Raw genomic sequence first — 18,392 nt, 5'->3', positions numbered from 1 at the left:
CAAAAGGGATTTTTTTATTTCTTTTTCTAAGATTTCATTGTTAACATATAAGAATGCAATGGACTTTTGTACGTTGATTTTTGTAGCTGGCCACATGACTGTATTCATTGATTGTTTCTAATCGCTTTTTAGTGGAGTCTTTAGGGTTTTCTATATACAGCATCATGTCTTCTGCAAAGAGTGACAATTTAACTTCTTCATTCCCAGTTTGGATGCCTTTTATTTCTTTCTCTTGTCTGATTACTGTGCCAAGGACTTCCAACACTATGTTGAAAAGCAGAGGTGATAGGGGACATCCCTGTCGTGTTCCTGAACGTAGAGCAAAGGGATTCAGTTTTTCACCATTAATTATAAGATTAGCTGAGGGTTTGTCATATATGGCCTTCATAATGTTAAGGTGTTTTCCTTCTATACCAATTTTATTAAGTGTTTTAATAATAAATGGATGTTCAATCTTGTCAAATGCTTTTTCTGCATCAATTTATATAATCATATGATTTTTGTCCTTTATTTTGTTTATGTGATGTATCACATTGATGGATTTGCGGATGTTGAACCATCCTTGTTCCCCGGGAATGAACCCCACTTCGTCGTGAGGAATATTCTTTTTCATGCATCGTTGCATTCAATTTGCTAGAATTTTGTTTAGGATTTTTGCATCTGTATTCATCAGAGATATTGGTCTGTAGTTTTCTTTTTTTTGTGTTATCCTTACCAGGTTTTGGTATCAGGGTAATGCTGGCCTCATAAAGTGAGTTAGGGATTACTGAATATTCACACAACTAGTCAACCTAGGCATTAACCTCACCTACTCACAAGCGAAAAGCAATTAAAGATCTTCTTTAACAGGACAATATACAAACACAAGAGTCACCTTTGGAGCGCGTGCAGAGGAGAAGAACGAAGTAGTGCAAGTCAAATATAAAGGATACATGCTACATAAGATAATCCAGCAAGAACTAAGAACTCTAGGGTTTCTACCTAATACATTGAAGCAAACCCAGAGAGTCAGCCAGAAAGGGGAAACAAAGAAACATGTCCCAAATAAAAGAACAGAAGAAAGCTCCAGAAATGGAACCAAAAGAAACAGAGGTAACCAACCTATCAGAGACAGAGTTCAGAACACTGATGATAAGAATGTTTAAGGAGCTTAGAGATGACATAAAGATGGATGGAGAAACATGATGAACAACCAGTTAGAACTAAAGAATACAATTACCGAAATAAAGAACTCACTTGAAGGAATTAACATCAGGTTAGATGAAGCAGAGGATCGAATCAGCGACTTAGAAGAAAAGTTAGCAGAGATCACCCAAACAAAACAACAGAAGGAAACAAGAATAAAAAACAATGAGGATGATTTAAGAGACCTCTGGGATAACATCAAATGCAACAACATGCGCATCATAGGAATACCAGAAGGTGAAGAGAGGAAGCAAGGGATTGAGAACATATTTGAAGTAATAATGTCCGAAAACTTCCCTAACCTGATGAAGGAAACCAACATACAAGCCCAGGAAGTGCAGAGTTCCAACCAGGATAAACCCAAACAGGTCCACATCAAGACACATTATAGTTAAAATGGCAAAGGTTAAAGACAAAGAGAGAATCCTAAAAGCAGCAAGAGAAAGACAGAGGGTTACATACAAGGGAACTCCCATAAGACTATCAAATGACTTTTCTACAGAAACATTGAAGGCCAGGAGGGAGTGGCAGGAGATACTCAAAGTGATGGAAAACAAAGGCCTACAACCTAGATTGCTTTATCCAGCAAGGCTATCATTTAAAGTTGATGGAGAGATAAAGAGCTTCCCAGAAAAGAATAAGCTAAAGGAATTTATTACCACCAAGCCAGCATTGCAAGAAATACTAAAAGGACTTCTGTAAATAGAAGAAAGATGAAAACAATCTAACTACAAATTTAAAAATGGCAATAACTATGTACCTATCAATAATCACTTTAAATGTAAATGGATTAAATGCTCCAATCAAGAGACATAGGGTGGCTGAGTGGATAAGAAAGCAAGACCCTTGTATATGCTGTATACAAGAGACTCACCTCAGATCAAAAGACACACACAGGCTGAAAGTGAAGGGTTGGAGTAAGATATTTCATGCAAATGGAAATGAGAAAAAAGCTGGAGTTGCAATACTTATATCTGACAAAATAGACTTTAAAATGAAGAACATATTAAAAGACAAAGATGGGCACTATATAATAATAAAGGGATCGATCCGACAAGAGGACATAACCCTAGTAAACATCTATGCACCCAACATAGGAGCACCTAAATATATAAAACAGATATTGACTGACATAAAGACAGAGATCAACAGTAACACTATCATAGTAGGGGACTTCAACACACCTCTGACAACAAGGGACAGGTCTTCCAGACAGAAAATCAATATGGAAACAACAGCCTTAAATGATACATTGGACCACTTGGATTTAATCGATATTTTCAGAGCATTTCACCCCAATGCTGCAGAATACACATTCTTCTCAAGCGCACATGGAACATTTTCCAAGATAGACCATATGTTAGGCCACAAAACAAGTCTTGATAAATTTAAGAAAATTGAAATCATACCAATTGTCTTCTCTGACCACAGTGCTATGAAATTAGAAATGAACTACAGGAAAAAAACTGGAAAACACACCCATTCATGGAAGCTGAATAACATGTTACTAAATAATTAATGGGTCAAGCTGGAGATCAAGGAAGAAATCAAAAGATATCTCAAGACAAACAAAATGAAAACACGATGACCCAAAATCTATGGGATGCCGAAAGCAGTCCTAAGAGGGAAATTCATAGCATTGCAGGCCTACCTAAAGAAACAAGAAACATCACTAATCAACAGTTTATCTTCACACTTAAGGGATCTGGAAAAAGAACAGCAAAATAAGCCCAAAGGGAGTACAAGGAAGGAGATAATAAAGATCAGAGGGGAAATAAATGAAATAGAAACCAGAAAAACAATACAAAAGATCAATGAATCCAAGAGTTGGTTCTTAGAGAAGATAAACAAAATTGACAAACCTTTAGCCAGACTCATCAAAAAAGAGAGAGGACCCAAATTAATAAAATCAGAAATGAAAGAGGAGAAGTGACAACAGACACAGAAATACAAAAAAAATTTAAGAAATTACTATGAGCAACTATATGCCAACAAATTTGACAATCTGGAAGAAATGGACAATTTTCTAGAGGCGTACAACCTTCCAAGGCTAACTCAAGAAGAAACAGAAAACCTGAATAGACTGATTACCACCAGGGAAATTGAATCAGTAATCAACAATCTCCCAACAAACAAAAGCCCTGGACCAGATGGCTTTACAGGTGAATTTTACAAAACGTTCATAAAAGAATTACCACCTGTTCTCCTCAAGCTCTTCCAAAAAATCCAGAGGGAGGGAAGACTCCCAAACACTTTATACGAAGCCACTATCACCCTGATCCCAAAATCAGACAAAGACACCACAAAAAAAGAAAACTACAGGCCGATATCGCTAATGAACATAGATGCAAAAGTCCTCTACAAAATATTAGCGAACAGAATTCAGCAATTCATTTAAAAGATCATACACCATGATCAAGTGGGATTCATCCCTGGTATGCAAGGGTGGTTCAACATCTGCATATCAGTTAATGTGATACACCAAATTAAAAAAAAATGAAAAATAAAGATCATGTCATCATATCAATAGACGCAGAAAAATTATTTGATAAAATCCAGCAGCCATTTATGATAATAACCTTTAAGAAAGTGGGTATAAAGGGATCATACTGCAACATAATACAGGCCATATATGATAAACCCACAGCTAACATCATACTCAATGGGGTAAAGCTGAAACCATTCCTCTTAAGATTAGGAACAAGGCAAGGTTACCCACTTTCTCCACTTTTATTCAACATAGTGCTGGAAGTTCTAGCCACAGGAATCAGACAAGAAAAAGAAATAAAAGGCATCCAAATCGGTAAGGAGGAAGTGAAATTGTCATTATATGCAGATGATATGATACTATATATAGAGAACCCTAAAGACTCCACCAAGAAACTATTAGAGCTGATAGATGAATTTAGTAAAGTAGTAGGATACAAAATTAATATTCAGAAATCAGTTGCATTTGTATATACCAATAATAAAACATCAGAAGGAGAAATTAAAAAGCAATCCCATTTACAATTGCTCCAAAGACTATAAAATACCTGGGAATAAATTTAACCAAAGAAGTAAAAGATCTGTACTCAGAAAATTATAAGACACTGAAGAAAGAAATGAAAGAAGATACAAATAGATGGAAACACATACCATGTTCATGGATAGGAAGAATTAATATAGTTAAAATGTCCATACTGCCTAAGGCAATATACATATTCAACGCAATTCCTATCAAACTACCAACGACGTTTTCACAGAAATAGAACATATAATCCTAAAATTTATGTGGGACCATAAAAGACTCCGGATAGCCTCAGCAATCTTGAGAAATAAGAACAAAGTGGGAAGTATAACAATACCTGACATCAAATTATACTACAAGTCTACAGTAATCAAAACAGCATGGTACTGGCATAAAAACAGACATATAGATCAATGGAACAGAATAGAGAGTCTAGAAATAAATCCATGCCTATATGGCCATTTAATCTATGACAATGGAAGCCAGAATGTACAGTGGGGTAAAGATAGTCTATTCAATAAATGGTGCTGGGAAACCTGGACAGACACATGCAAAAAAATGAAGCTGGACCACCTCCTTACACCATATACAAAAATAAATTCAAAATGGCTTAAAGACTTAAATGTAAGATCTGAAACCATAAAATTCCTAGAAGAAAATATAGGAAGAAACTTCACAGACATTACCCGGAGTAAGATTTTTACTGATATATCCCTCGCCGAGGGAAGTAAGAGAAAAATAAACATGTGGGATTACATCAAACTAAAAAGTTTTTCACAGCAAAGGAAACCATCAATAAAACAAAAAGGATCCTACTGAATGGGAAAAGATATTTGCCAATGATATATCTGATAAGGGTTAATATCACAAATTTATAAAAACTCACTCAACTCAACTCCAATGAAACAAACAACCCAATTAAAAAATGGGCAGAGGACATGAAGAGACATTTTTCTAAAAAGGACATACAGATGGCAAACAGACATATGAAGAAATGCTCAACCTCACTAACCATCAGAGAAATGCAAATAAAAACCACAATGAGATACCACCTCACCCCAGTCAAAATGGCTATCATCAATAAATCAACAAACAACAAGTGCTGGCGTGGATGTGGAGAAAAGGGAACGCTTGTGCACTGTTGGTGGGAATGCAGATTGGTGCAGCCACTATGGAAAACAGTATGGAGGTATCTCAAAAATCTGAAAATGGAACTACCTTATGATCCAGCAATTCCACTCCTAGGTATCTATCCGGAGAAATCCAAAACTCCAATTCAAAAATCTTTATGCACTCCTATGTTTATTGCAGCACTATACACAATAGCCAAGACATGGAAACAACCGAAATGCCCATCGGTAGATGACTGGATTAAGAAACTGTGGTACATTTATACAATGGAGTATTATGCAGCCATAAAGAAGAAAGAAATCTTAACATTTGCAACAACATGGATGGACCTAGAGAACATTATGTTAAGTGAAATAAATCAGAAAGAAAAAGACAAATACCATATGATCTCACTTATATGCGGAAAAAAGCGAAGAATAACTGAATGAACTAATTACAAACAGTTTTGGAGACATAGAGGAAAACCTGAGGGTTGTTAGTTGGGCAGGGTAGTGGGGATAAGGGGGAAGCTGAGGGGTTTAGAAAATGGTAACCACAAGATGGCCGTGGGGAACGTAATCAGTAATGAAAGATGTTGTAGGGTATCCGATGGACACGTGTCCCATTTGGGAGACCACCTCAGGGATGATGTAGATGCCTGATCTCTGCACTGTACACCTGAAATATATATATATATATATATATATATATATATATATATATATATGTATGTATGTATTGTATGTATGTATGTATGTATGTATGTATGTATGTATGTATATGTGTGTATATGGTTAAAGGAAGCAGAGTACAGCATTAGGAATAGAGACAGTGGAAAGGTAATGGCTTTGTGTGATGTCAGAGGGATAGTGGATGGGAGAGGAGGGTCACACAGTGTGAGGGATATAAATGATAAATGTCTAAGTATTGCTTTGTCTTGTGCACCTGAAACTAATAAAAAAAAAGAAAAAAAAAGGGAAGATAAGGCATGGATTATAAATTAGGAGAAGGTGAAGAGGAGAATCATGAAAGAGCAGTTAAAAAATATCGCCCTTATATTTATTAAGCAGTCTATAATTTTAATGTAAAAAAATATTGCGTGGAATATATTATACTAAAAACAAACAAACAAAAAAACAAAAAAAGAAAATTCCCTCAGCTTCTGTATGTCTGGAAATGTCTTTATTCCTCCTTCATATTTAAAGGATATCTTTGCTGGATATATTATTCTTGGCTCACAATTCCTCTCATTCAATAGTTTGAATATTTGGTTCCACTCCCTCCTGGCTTGTAGAGTTTCTGCTGAAAAATCTAATGATAATCTAATGGGCTTTCCTTTTTAGGTTACCGTCTTCTTTTCCCTGGCTGCCTTGAGGATTCTTTCTTTGTGGTTGATTTTAGACAGCTTCAATACAATGTGCCTTGGAGAAGGCCTGTTGGGATTGAGGTAACTAGGTGTTCTATTTGCTTCTTGGATTCGAGGATCCAGTTCTGTCCACAAGTTTGGGAAGTTCTCATCAACAATTTGTTTGAATGTATTCTCTGTTCCCTTCTCTCTTTCTTCTCCTTCTGGTATGCCCATGATTCTTATATCGCTCTTTCTGATGGAGTCAGAAAGTTCTTATAGAGTTCTTTCATTTCTTTTAAGTGTCAAGTCTCTTTCTTCTTCCATCCGTGTAATTTCCAGGTTTCTATCTTTGATGTCACTGATTCTTTCCTCCATCTGGTCAACTCTACTACCTAAGCTGGCTATTTCATTGTTAATTTCTTCTGTTGAGTTCTTAATCTCCAGAAATTCTATTTTGTTCTTTTTTAAAATTTCAATCTCTTTCGTAAAATGCTCATGTTGTTGTTTGATTGTGTTTCTGAGTTCATTAAACTGCCTTTCTGTGTTTTCTTGCATCTTGTTGAGTTTTTTCAGAACTGCAGTCTTGAATTCTCTGTCATTTAAGTCACATATTTCCATATCTTTAAGTTCCTCTTCTGGAGACTTTTCACTTTCTTTGTGAGCAGTCTTGTTGCCTTGGTTATTCATGGTAATTACTGATTTATTATTTCTCTTCCTAGACATCTGCAGGAGTGGCTTCTGCAACAGGTTGATAGGAAGCGGTCTTTCTTTTGTTTTCCAGTACTTGTTGGTAGAATGTTTTATTTTCTCTCCTACTGCAGCCCTTTTTTCTCTCACGCACTGTAGTGTTATGTTATGTTTTCTCTGTACTAGTTCAGCTACTCGCACAATGCGGGGATTCCCTGGAAGGTGGGCTTCTCCTGTGTTCACAGTTTGCCTGGGTCATAGGGCGCCGTGTCCCTGTGGCGATGCAGAGATCTTTTGAAGTCCCAAAGCTCTTCCTGCACCAGATTCAGAGCCCGTGTGTTTCAGCAGTTCTGTTTACTCCTTCAGGTATCCACCCAGATAGGTGGGGACAGGGGCGGGTTGAGTTGTGAGAGGTGGCCCAGATCAGTGGTGGTGACCACCACCACAGCAGGTCCTGCTTCCACAGCTCCCTCCCCTTTGCCAGAACTAGTTGGGCTGCGAATCTGTGTCTGTGGTCCACAGTTCTCAGAACAGCAAATATTCTGTTCTTTTGATCTGACACTGCTACTGTTCCGCTTCTAGCACTGGGCAGGTAGGGGCAGGGTGAGCTCCGGCTAGTCTCAGTGCCTGAGCCTTTCGTTCTCTGCCTGCAGTGAGAGCTTAAATCACCGTGTTCAGCCTTCTTCCCTCAGTCTTTTCTCCAACGTCTCTGCCGTGAGTGTTGGGTTCAGCCATGTTATAAGCTGCCCCTCAGCCCTATGGGCCATAAGCGGAGCCCTAGCAGTCCGAGTTCTTCCCTCTCCCGCAGCTGCGGTAGTTCCGGGAAGCAGCGAACTCGGAGCAGTGAGCTAGGTCTGCGTCCTGCGCCCGTGTGGCTCTGTCTCTGCACTTCTCCGTTCCCTCCTCCCCTGCTCGTGCAATTTGCCCACCTTTAGGTGAAGTCAGTAATGAGCCTCTTAGTCTTGCCTGTCTGTTGTGCAGGGAATCCTTTTTGGAGTTACAGCTGTTTAGTTTGTTGTAAATTCCAAGGGAGATTTCCAGTAGCTCACCTCATGCTGCCATTTTGATGACGTCTCTCTGATTTTACTTTTTAAACCTAGCATTTTCCAAGTTTATTGTATCATCATACCTTTTTTCTTTCTTTTTTTTCTCAGAACATCTATTAACAGCCCATGCTATTGATAGGATACATTTTGCAAAACGTGAATTTACTAATCAGGTCCAGGTGCTATTCAGTATCTAACTGTTTGCCTTTGTTGAACCACAGTTATCATTATAATACACGTGTGGTCACTAAATGATGCTTGTCAGGTTAGAAGTGCTGTGTTAGTTATGTTGCAATAGACAGGAAGAGGTTTCAGGAGAACTGAGTTTCAGTTGCAGTCCTGTCATTCTTCCATTGTCATGGAAGAATCCATGAGAAAATAGTTGTGAAAACAGTTTTGAATATTAAAAATGCTGTCAGTGGAAGGTGGTATTACAACTCTACTAGGAAAATTGTAGAAGTAGTGAATGTAGAATGGGGGCGTCTGGAGGTTGAGATCTGCTGTTTTCCTTTTCCATTGAGCATGCTTGGACTTGGACCCCACAGCTACCTTCCTGAAAACATTTTCAACTCCTGGGCTTCTTAATAATTAAAACGATTTTCAGATGAATGTGCCTGAATGTCAGTCAGTAGCTCTTATCTTTTGTCAATGTTCCTGTACTTACTTACAGAATCCATTTCCCAGTACAGGATGTAATTTCGCATAATGTAGCTATGGCTGTTGCTGAATATTAAATAATGTATTGTAATTATGATGCACAATGTAAAAGAAGATTGTTATGATTTAAGTAATAGGCTCTAATTAATAGGTTTAAAGCTCAGCCTTCTCTTACAGTTCAACTTTATGTCCACCTGTAATGTATTTTCTGTCAGTAGACAATAAGACAATGATATTGCTTTAACATTAGACACTATGTAAAGGATGATGAATCTCTTGTTACTGTTTTAATACTGTTTTTTTCCTGTTTTGTTGGTTAATGTTAGTGGAGACAGTTATGTAACTCATTTCCTTTCTGTGTCTGGAAAATCTTAGGTGGTACTCTCAGTAAGCTTTGTGAAACTTTAGAAAGATTAAAACCATGTTTTCTATAGTTTTAAGGTAAACATTTCACACAAGGGAGAGTTATACCTCAGTGTTTTGATTATTGGGCTTTTTCTGTCTTTGAAATAAAAATACCCATTTATGATTTTTACTATTTTAGCTGAAAATTTTAGGTCACTTTCCCATCATGAAACTTTAGACATTATTTTTATGGTTTGTTGGCTAAGTACTGTGAATACTCATTATCTAGTTCCACAAAGAGACTGTAATTTTACGGAAGTCTTTTTCATCATAAAAAAAATAGTGTTCCTGGCAGTTGAGATAAACGTCATCCTTCATTATAAACTACTCTTTGCTTTACTTGATGTACAGAGGCAGTTGTGACACAAAATTGGCAGAAAATATTCCATTCCCCCTTTTTCTCAGTCAGGAAGTTCTCACTTTATTCTTAAAATAAATTGTATCTGTGGGGTTTTAAAAACACAATCAGTAACCTAGCCTTGCTATTCACTACAAAAACAATTTTAAAGACAGTGAAAATAGTATTTTATAATTGAATCTGAACATCAGATTTCCGAAGCTATATCTTTAAAGATAAAATTCAAGAAAATATTTGGTGGTCTTTAATTTTCACTATCTTTATTGCAGTACTTCCAGAGAGCATATTAGAATGTAGTATGATTTTTTTCTTTTTTTGTTATATTGATTCTGATATCTAAATTCTTCGGCTTTCTCTTTAAGGGATATTGTAAACCATATTTAGAACTATACAGATACCAAAATGAATTAAGTCAAAAATCTGTGTTGGTTTTATAGTGAGTATATTAATAATTATGTTACTGTCTTTTGTCAGAAAGACCACAGTAATGAAAAGCATGTTTCACCTTTTACATACATAATTGGATGAGATCACCAGATGCTGATATTAAGAGCACATCAACAGGAAAGGTTGAAAATGGAAGCTGCGTGGAAAAATACTAGAACCAATTAACTCTGTCAAAGACCATATGAATAAGTATGGGGGTGAAAAATAGATTTTGACCATAAACTGACCTCAGGTCATTTAATAATGGAACGAAACAGCAAGATGGCCCTTCTTAGAGTTTTTTTAATAACAGAAAATACCTTGGAAATTGACAAATCCTGTATCTTGATGTTTGAAAACTCAGCTTACTTTTGATTTTCTCACATTGTATTATAATTTTTCAGACGTACAGAAAATTTGGTAAAATTTTACTATGTGTCCACTACCTAGATTCTATTATTAACGTTTTTCTATATTGCTTATTCCATAGCTTTCCATGTATTTATTTTTCTGTCCATCCGTCTTTCCATCTCATTGTTTTATACATTTCAAAGTAAGTTGTGCACATCAGTACCTTCAGTCTGGAATGCTTCAGTATGCATATCATTAACTAGAGTTCAGTATTTATGCATTTTTTTTCCGAGGTAAAATTACGTATAGTGAAATGCACAGATCTTAAGTGTACCATTTAATAAGCTTTGGCATATGCATATGCTTGTGTAACTAAGAACTTTATCAAGATAACATTGCAGTCACTCCGGAAAGTTCCTCATGCCCTTTCAAAGTCGAGTCCTACCCTCACTTCATCCTCAAAGGCAGCCACACTTGGGATATTTTTGCCATAGATTAATTCAGCTTGTTCTAGAACTTCATATAAATAGGATTATGCAGAATGTATTCTTTTTGGGTAAAACATTATGCTTCTTTCACTTAGTATAATGTTTTTGAGATTCATCTATGTTGCTGCATGTATCAGTAGTTTATTCCTTTTCATTGCTGAACAGATTCCATCCTGTGGATATACCATAGCTTATTTATCCATTCTCCTATTGGTGGATACTTGAATTGTTACCAGTTTGGAGCTATTAATGAATAAAGCTACCATGAAAAAACTTTTACAAATCTTTTGTGAACATACACTTTTCTTGTGTGTAAATACCTAGGGATGGAATTACTGGGTCATAAGGTAGGTTTATGTTTAGTTTTGTAAGAAACTGCAGGACATTTTCCCACAGTATACCATTTCACACGCCCACCAAAATGTATGAGCATTCTGGCCATTCACACTAACACCTGATATTGTTAATCTTTTTAATTTTAACTATTCTGGTGGATCTGTAATAGTATCTCATTATGCTCATTTTTAATGCTTATTTTAATATGTACTTACCTGATGACTACTAATATTGAGCACCTTTTCATGTGTTCATTGATCACATCTATCTTCCTTTGTGAAATCTGTGTAAATCCTTTGCCCATTTTAAAAGTTGAATATTTATCTTATTAAGTTGAAAGAGTTCTTTCTGTATCCTGGATACTAATCATTTATCAGATATGTTTTGTGACTATTTTCTCCTATTTTGTGCCTAGCCCATTCATTTTTTTTTAAATGATGTATTTTGTGGAGAAGTTTTTCATTTTCATTAATTCTAATTTATCAATAGTTTTATTATTTTCTGTGTCCTGAGAAACCTTTGTCCACCCCAATGTCAGATTTCTCATGTATATTTATTATAAATTTATGTATCCATTAAAAATTTTGCTTAAATTTTGAAGCTTTCACCCAATAGTTAGAGCGTCTCACTTATGACCTTATGGTAGCTAAAAGAAATCTAAATATTTCAACCATATATGTGTGTGTGTGTGTGTGTGTGTGTGTGTGTATACACATACATATACGTATATATATATATATATATATATATATATATATATATATATATATGTATATATATGTATGTATGTATGTAGGCAGCAGTTGCAGGGTTTTAAAAATGTTTTTCAACACCAAGGATATTTTCTAGTTTTGATGAGTATATATTTTGAGGATGTGAAGGGATGGCAGAAGTCTATTATTCTCAGGCAAGGGAGAAGAAGGTGTAAATTGCTATGGGAAAACCACTAATTCTGACATCCTTCTCTTTTTCCTTCTTGTTTATGCTATTGGCTGTTGCCCACCTTCTCCTTCCACTGTTCTCTCTGACCCAAGGGATCACACTTCCAGGCTTCCTGAGTCTAACATGTTAATAAGGGGTGGCCATCTAGAATCGTTAGAATAGCTGAAATTCTATTTAAATTTTTCCACTAGAGATTCTGGACAGTGTATAAATTTGCATCATCTCTGAAAGAACTATCAGATTATAAGTGAAGTAGTGATCTAATATTAATAGACCTACTTTCACAGGTGTTCAGTTGAACCATTTTTTTCTGTTAGAGCAAAGAAATGATTATTGGTAAAATACTTGAGCCTAAATGCTGACTGTTCTTCAGGTCCATGTCAACAGTTGATTGAGGAGAAACATATCAGAATTTTGAGAGGATATCCAGTAACATTATGGTTGAGTAATTTTGGATATCATATTGAATGTTTTAGTTTTGTTTAATTAAAAAAACAGCTTCCATAGATTTTTATTTCATTAGAGAGAGATACAAAGAAACAACAATGAAAACAAAAACAGAATCAAGAATCTTGCCCATCCCAGAACCAGAGTGAATACTATGAAAGGTGGGATTGAGTATATTTTGGGGCTCAAGGATCAATAAACGTGAAGAGTTTTGCAAGGATTGGAAAGTTCAATATGTAGTGCAGAATTAGAGAGTTCTAGTTGCCCAAAATCTCCTACTTAAGGAAGTTAATCAGAAGTCCAATGTCTACATGGTTCTGATCCTAGTTAGGAGACCTCTGAGTTCTCTAAAACAGAGTGATCCTCACATGACTGTGGAATGAAGAATAATAGTTCATCTAGTGGGAATATTGCTCTTTTTATACTTACCACAAAGTTTTGATATGAAAAACTGTGTCCCAGGAGGTACTTTTATTTTTGGCCCTGAAGGCTAAGAATAGCACAGGGCCCTACTACTAGATTTAGAGTAGCCAACAGAGAGAGAGAGAGAGAGAGAGAGAGAGAGAGAGATTGATTGATTGATTGTTAACAACCTTATATGAGGAAAAGTTACCTTTGGGATCTGAGAGGTACACTTCTATTTATTTCAGCCTACTATTTCCTGTAATTTCAACATCCCAATTATGTGTGCTTTTGAACTCTGAGGTAGCAATATTAAAAATAAGTTGAAGGGTCAAAGGTGGTTTGTTGAAGAAGATTTGTGACTAGATTTTTACACCCTTTACTTTTATTTTTTGTTACAGAAGAAGCTACTATGGAGGAAACTGGGCCAGTTTTAGCTTTTCAGGACTGTTGTCCTGGCTAAGGGAATACCAGGTAAAGTTCTTATCTGATTTTTTAATCTACGAGACTGTATTTTATGTTACATAATAACACTGTATTGAGGAAAACTCTAAGCTCCATCTGTAATATCGAATTGATACTTCATTTTTATCTACTTGCTAACAAGAATTATGCAGTCACCATTTCAGCTAATATTTTTTGAATGCCTTTAAAATGTAGGTATCATTTTTAAATATAAATAGATATGTTGGCTGAAGAAAAATCATATATACTTGATACCATTTTGTAATTATTCTATATGCCCGAATATAAGACAAGATATTTTCCCCCAAAATAGATTTTCAGAAAAAAATATTTCACTTCTTATAAGATTTCACATATTACTAGTTGCTCTTTTAGTTATTATATTTTGAAAAAAAGACACTCTTTGGGGATGATACATTCATTTGAAAGGATCTCAGTCATTTATGGTTTTGCATAATTATAGAAGTCACGCAACAGAATCAGTGAAAACAAAAAGTAAGGGAAAAAATTTAATAGAAATTTAGTAATTTTTTCTAAAGTTAGAATCTCACTACTACAACTCTTGTATATCATTGTAAAGAAGCTTTTTCTAGCTCATTTAAAGCATTGTAATGTGGGGGTTGGTTATGTCAATGAAATTTACCAATTTTTATGAGAGAGATTTAAAAAACAACTGTCCTAATTTTATATAAATGGCACATGTGGCTTTAAATGAAATTCCTACCAAGAGCATCATACCATGTAATGACATAATCACAAACTGCCATATCGCAAGAGTTCAGAAAGGAGGATAATATACTCTAGAAAATTTTATTCAGTTAGCTAAAATAATATAGCTAAGACTTACTCAGCACTTCCCGTATGCAAAGCACCACACTCAGCATTGTAGTTGTACTGATTAATGGTGTACCTGACTCGAGTGCCTCTGGTGACGACAAAGACATTGACGTTGAAGATATAGTGAAGATTCAGATTGAATAATATTATTGTTTAGAACTGAGAATGTGGAGAAGCAAGCAGTATTTGTAAAGTAGCATTTGATGTACTAATTCAAACTATGTATAAATCAAGGAAGTAAATGTTATCAGTAGGCATTTAAATGTTTTATCTATATGCCTTAATTATTTCATTTATTTATGTTGATCAAAACCCTTTTTGCAACCAGATCCTGTGGAAATATATGTGAGGGTCACCTGGTATTGAGGCATATTTAGTACTTCCGTGAGAAAATTTAGTCTAGATTCTCAGAAAAACAAAAATTTCCTTAGTTGTGTGAATGGAAAACTTTTGGTGACTGAAGGGATTTTTGAAAAATAAATTTTGGTAATGGGTTAAATTTATAAAAACAAAATTATTTTTGTAGATGTTTCTTTTATTTTAATGCTTTTTCTTTTTCTTTTTCATTTCTTTTCTTTTCTTTCTTTCTTTCTTTTTTTTTTTTTTTTTTTTTTTGCTTTAGTATCTTGAATCAGTCACCATATCCTTTTCCCCTTCACTCTTTGTCACTGGTGCACAGTTCTTTTTTCAGGCTGGTAACCCTATGTTTACACATTCAAAATTTCAGTACTTCACCTCCTCTTCTATTTATGTTTGGATGTTTAATACTATCTAATAATTATAGTTGATAATAAGAGTTGTCTGCCACTATTTTTCTTCAGTTTAGAACATTGAATTCAGGACAGCGAAACTTTTAAAGATAATTATTGCCCTACTTTATGAAATCAGTACATTTAGAAATTTTCTGAGGTGAATTTCCTTAAAACAAAGGATATGGTAGTTATATTTCACTACTAGTTCTCTGGATATATATTATACATTTTAAAACATTTTTCTCTGAGAGATGGATATCAAATAGATTAAAAATTGAAATGGATTAAAAATGGATACTTGACATTTGGAAAAGGTATAGCTTGACATCTTCAGAAATCCCCTATATTCAAATATTGCTGTATCATATGTCCTCCATAAAATTTAAGTAGGAATTATTGAAAAATGTAAAGAATCACTTTCAACACAGTGAGAGTTTACATACGTACTTTATTGTACTTTCTTGTTTTTATTATCTTTCTGAATATAAACTATCCAGGGGTTGATTCTTACGAAGTCCTTAGTGATATTGGGCTGAGTTCTTTTCAAAAATACTTTTACATATAGTCATACTTCAACATGGCTAGTGATGGACCTTCAAAGATCTGAAATTAAGTAAAATGAAGTAATATTGAGCCTGTTTTGACAAAAAAGTATAAAAGCTTTATTACTAACAAGTAATATGTAGAACAGATACACTTGATACTCAGCAGATGGAGGGTTAGTTGTCCTAGTTTTTAAGCAGTGTCAAAACAGCCACATCCAAATGAGTTCATCAAAAAACCACATATCCTGACAGAAATCTGTAAACCAGGGCTAGCTTTTGATGGGATTGATTTTTATACATTGTTTTCCTCTCCTTCCTTTGAAGTTGGCACACTATGCTGGAGTCGCTTCAGTCACTCTGAAGTGATCCTTCTTTCAATTTTGATGGGATGAAAGGAAAAGCATGAATTTAGGAAGGTATAAATTTTCTCAAAAAAGTAGAGGTTCAGATTGCTCAATTAATTAAAATTCGTCATCTGTGTTTTGTTTAGGACAACAGTGACATTGTGAATGAAAGCCCAGCATGGGAAGAACAGATCCTTGAAAATGAAGAAGCCATTGCTCTTGGCAGGAATGACAAAACCATTCAACATGTAGAAGTATTTTGTTATGCCAGGTATGAAAAGTATTTATTTAGCATAAACTAAGTTAATGTCTTCTTATTCACACTTCTTCAGAAGAAGCCAACAATAAGGATTTATGTGGCATTGGTTGTTACAAATCTAATTGATAAGCTGGTTTCCCTATTTAAAAAAAGTAACTTTCAGTTTTCTCTGTTTAGATAACAATAACAACAATAATAATATCTTACATTAATGACTTATAATTTACCAAGCTCTTTTAAGTCCATTATCTTATGTTGGTCTTTACAACAATCTTGTGCTAAGATAGAGCAGACAGTCGTATTTGTTTTTCTTTTTTAAAGAATCCTCATTAGAACTCAGAAAGATTAATTTGGTGACGGTCACATTGTTTGATAAATGTCAAAGCCACACCTAAGCTAGAGAGCTAGAGAGTGGTGGAGCCCAATGTTAAAATACAGGGTTTTTAAATCATAGTCCAGTGTTCTTCAAACTCTCCTTAGATAATATTCAAAGTAACAAAATGGAAAATGCACACCACTCTTCTTAGAGAATATTCTGTATAGGGTAAAATAAAATTATAATTTTGAATAAAAAATCAAGTTGAATGGTCATCACATTTGGGGACATATTATTGTATATCCCCAGGAGAAAACAGTGGGAAGTAATGTTTTATGTGTCTTTGACTGAGAGAATTCATGTTTTAAAACGTTTGAAATCTTTTTTTTTTTTTTTCCAAATGATGTGGTAGATAGACTGAACGGTAACAGTCACACAGTTCAGTGAATCATTTAAGTAGTTATAGAGTCAAGGAGTTTAGACCATCAGACTGGCAGGCACTTTAATGGTAGTTAAAACTTAAAATCCAAGACACTAGAGAATCTTCAGGATATATGCTCTGTCTTCTTACATATCCTTGTGGTACAGTGGTGAGTGTGACCTGAGACTGTAAAAAGTTTGGGAACTTGTGGTTTATTTCTTAACCTATGTTCATATCTTTCAGGTAACTAGCATTTTCTCCCATAATTACACAGTTAATTTTCTGCAAAAGGACAGCCATTGAAATGTCAGATTTAGATTGTAATGCTAAATGGCATTTTGTATGAAAAGGTATACCTATCTGACATTGTTTAGAGCCAGTGTAGACAGATTTCTAACAGAAGGTGATCTCAACCGAAAAGTTATATACTTTAATGAAGTCAGGAATAAATATTTGGTAACTTTCGTATGTGTCTATGACTACTACTTTACTAGGATATAGTGACAGTCACACTATGGCCCTTTGAGAGGTACTTTTTGATATTTCAAGGACTTTGATTTCTCTACTCTTTATGACAATTGGGCTTTATGGTTTCTTTTTTTAAAATTAAAGTTTATTGGGGTGACAATTGTTAGTAAAGTTACATAGATTTCAGGTGTACAATTCTATAATACATCATCTGTATATCACATCATGTGTTCACCACCCAGAGTGTGTTCTCAGCCATACCACCGTGAATGCGACCGATCTCCTCTGATCTCAGGGTTTATAATACCGTGTTTCCCCGAAAATGAGACTTCGCTGGACAATCAGCTCTAATGTGTCTTTTGGAGCAAATATTAATACAAGATCTGGTATAATATAATATAATATAATATAATATAATATAATATAATATAATAAATATAATATAATAAATATAATATAATATAATATAATATAATATAATATAATATAATATAATACCGGGTCTTATATTAATTTTTGCTCCAAAAGATGCATTAGAGCTTATTGTCCAGCTAGGTCTTATTTTTGGGGAAACACGGTAATAGTTTCTAATGACTGAACTAACACATTTTGAGTGCAAAGGAAATTATCTCATTTTCAATTTCTGATCTCTTCAGTTTCATGTGTGGAACTTCTCAAAGTGATAATGTAAAAAATTGGTGGTAGAAAGTTTGTTTTAAACCAGAGAAGTAGAACTCTGCTGTATGGTCCTCTCATTGCCTGTTAAAGGTGGAGCAAAAGGTGAAAT

The 18,392-nt window shown here is 34.8% G+C and overlaps 1 protein-coding gene across 1 annotated transcript in view; it reads left to right on the top strand.

Annotated features, from left to right (window-relative positions):
* Positions 1–18,392, top strand: part of CHM (CHM Rab escort protein) — a 191,528-nt gene that overhangs the window by 51,203 nt on the left and 121,933 nt on the right. The window contains exons 3-4 of the mRNA XM_019717433.2: positions 13,600–13,672; positions 16,288–16,412. Coding sequence (XP_019572992.2) covers positions 13,600–13,672; positions 16,288–16,412 — 198 coding nt within the window. The remainder of the gene's footprint in view (positions 1–13,599; positions 13,673–16,287; positions 16,413–18,392) is intronic.

This window comes from Rhinolophus sinicus, chromosome X, assembly GCF_036562045.2.
Source record: "Rhinolophus sinicus isolate RSC01 chromosome X, ASM3656204v1, whole genome shotgun sequence".
NCBI lineage: Eukaryota > Metazoa > Chordata > Mammalia > Chiroptera > Rhinolophidae > Rhinolophus > Rhinolophus sinicus.
This window is presented reverse-complemented; position numbering and strand designations above follow the sequence as displayed.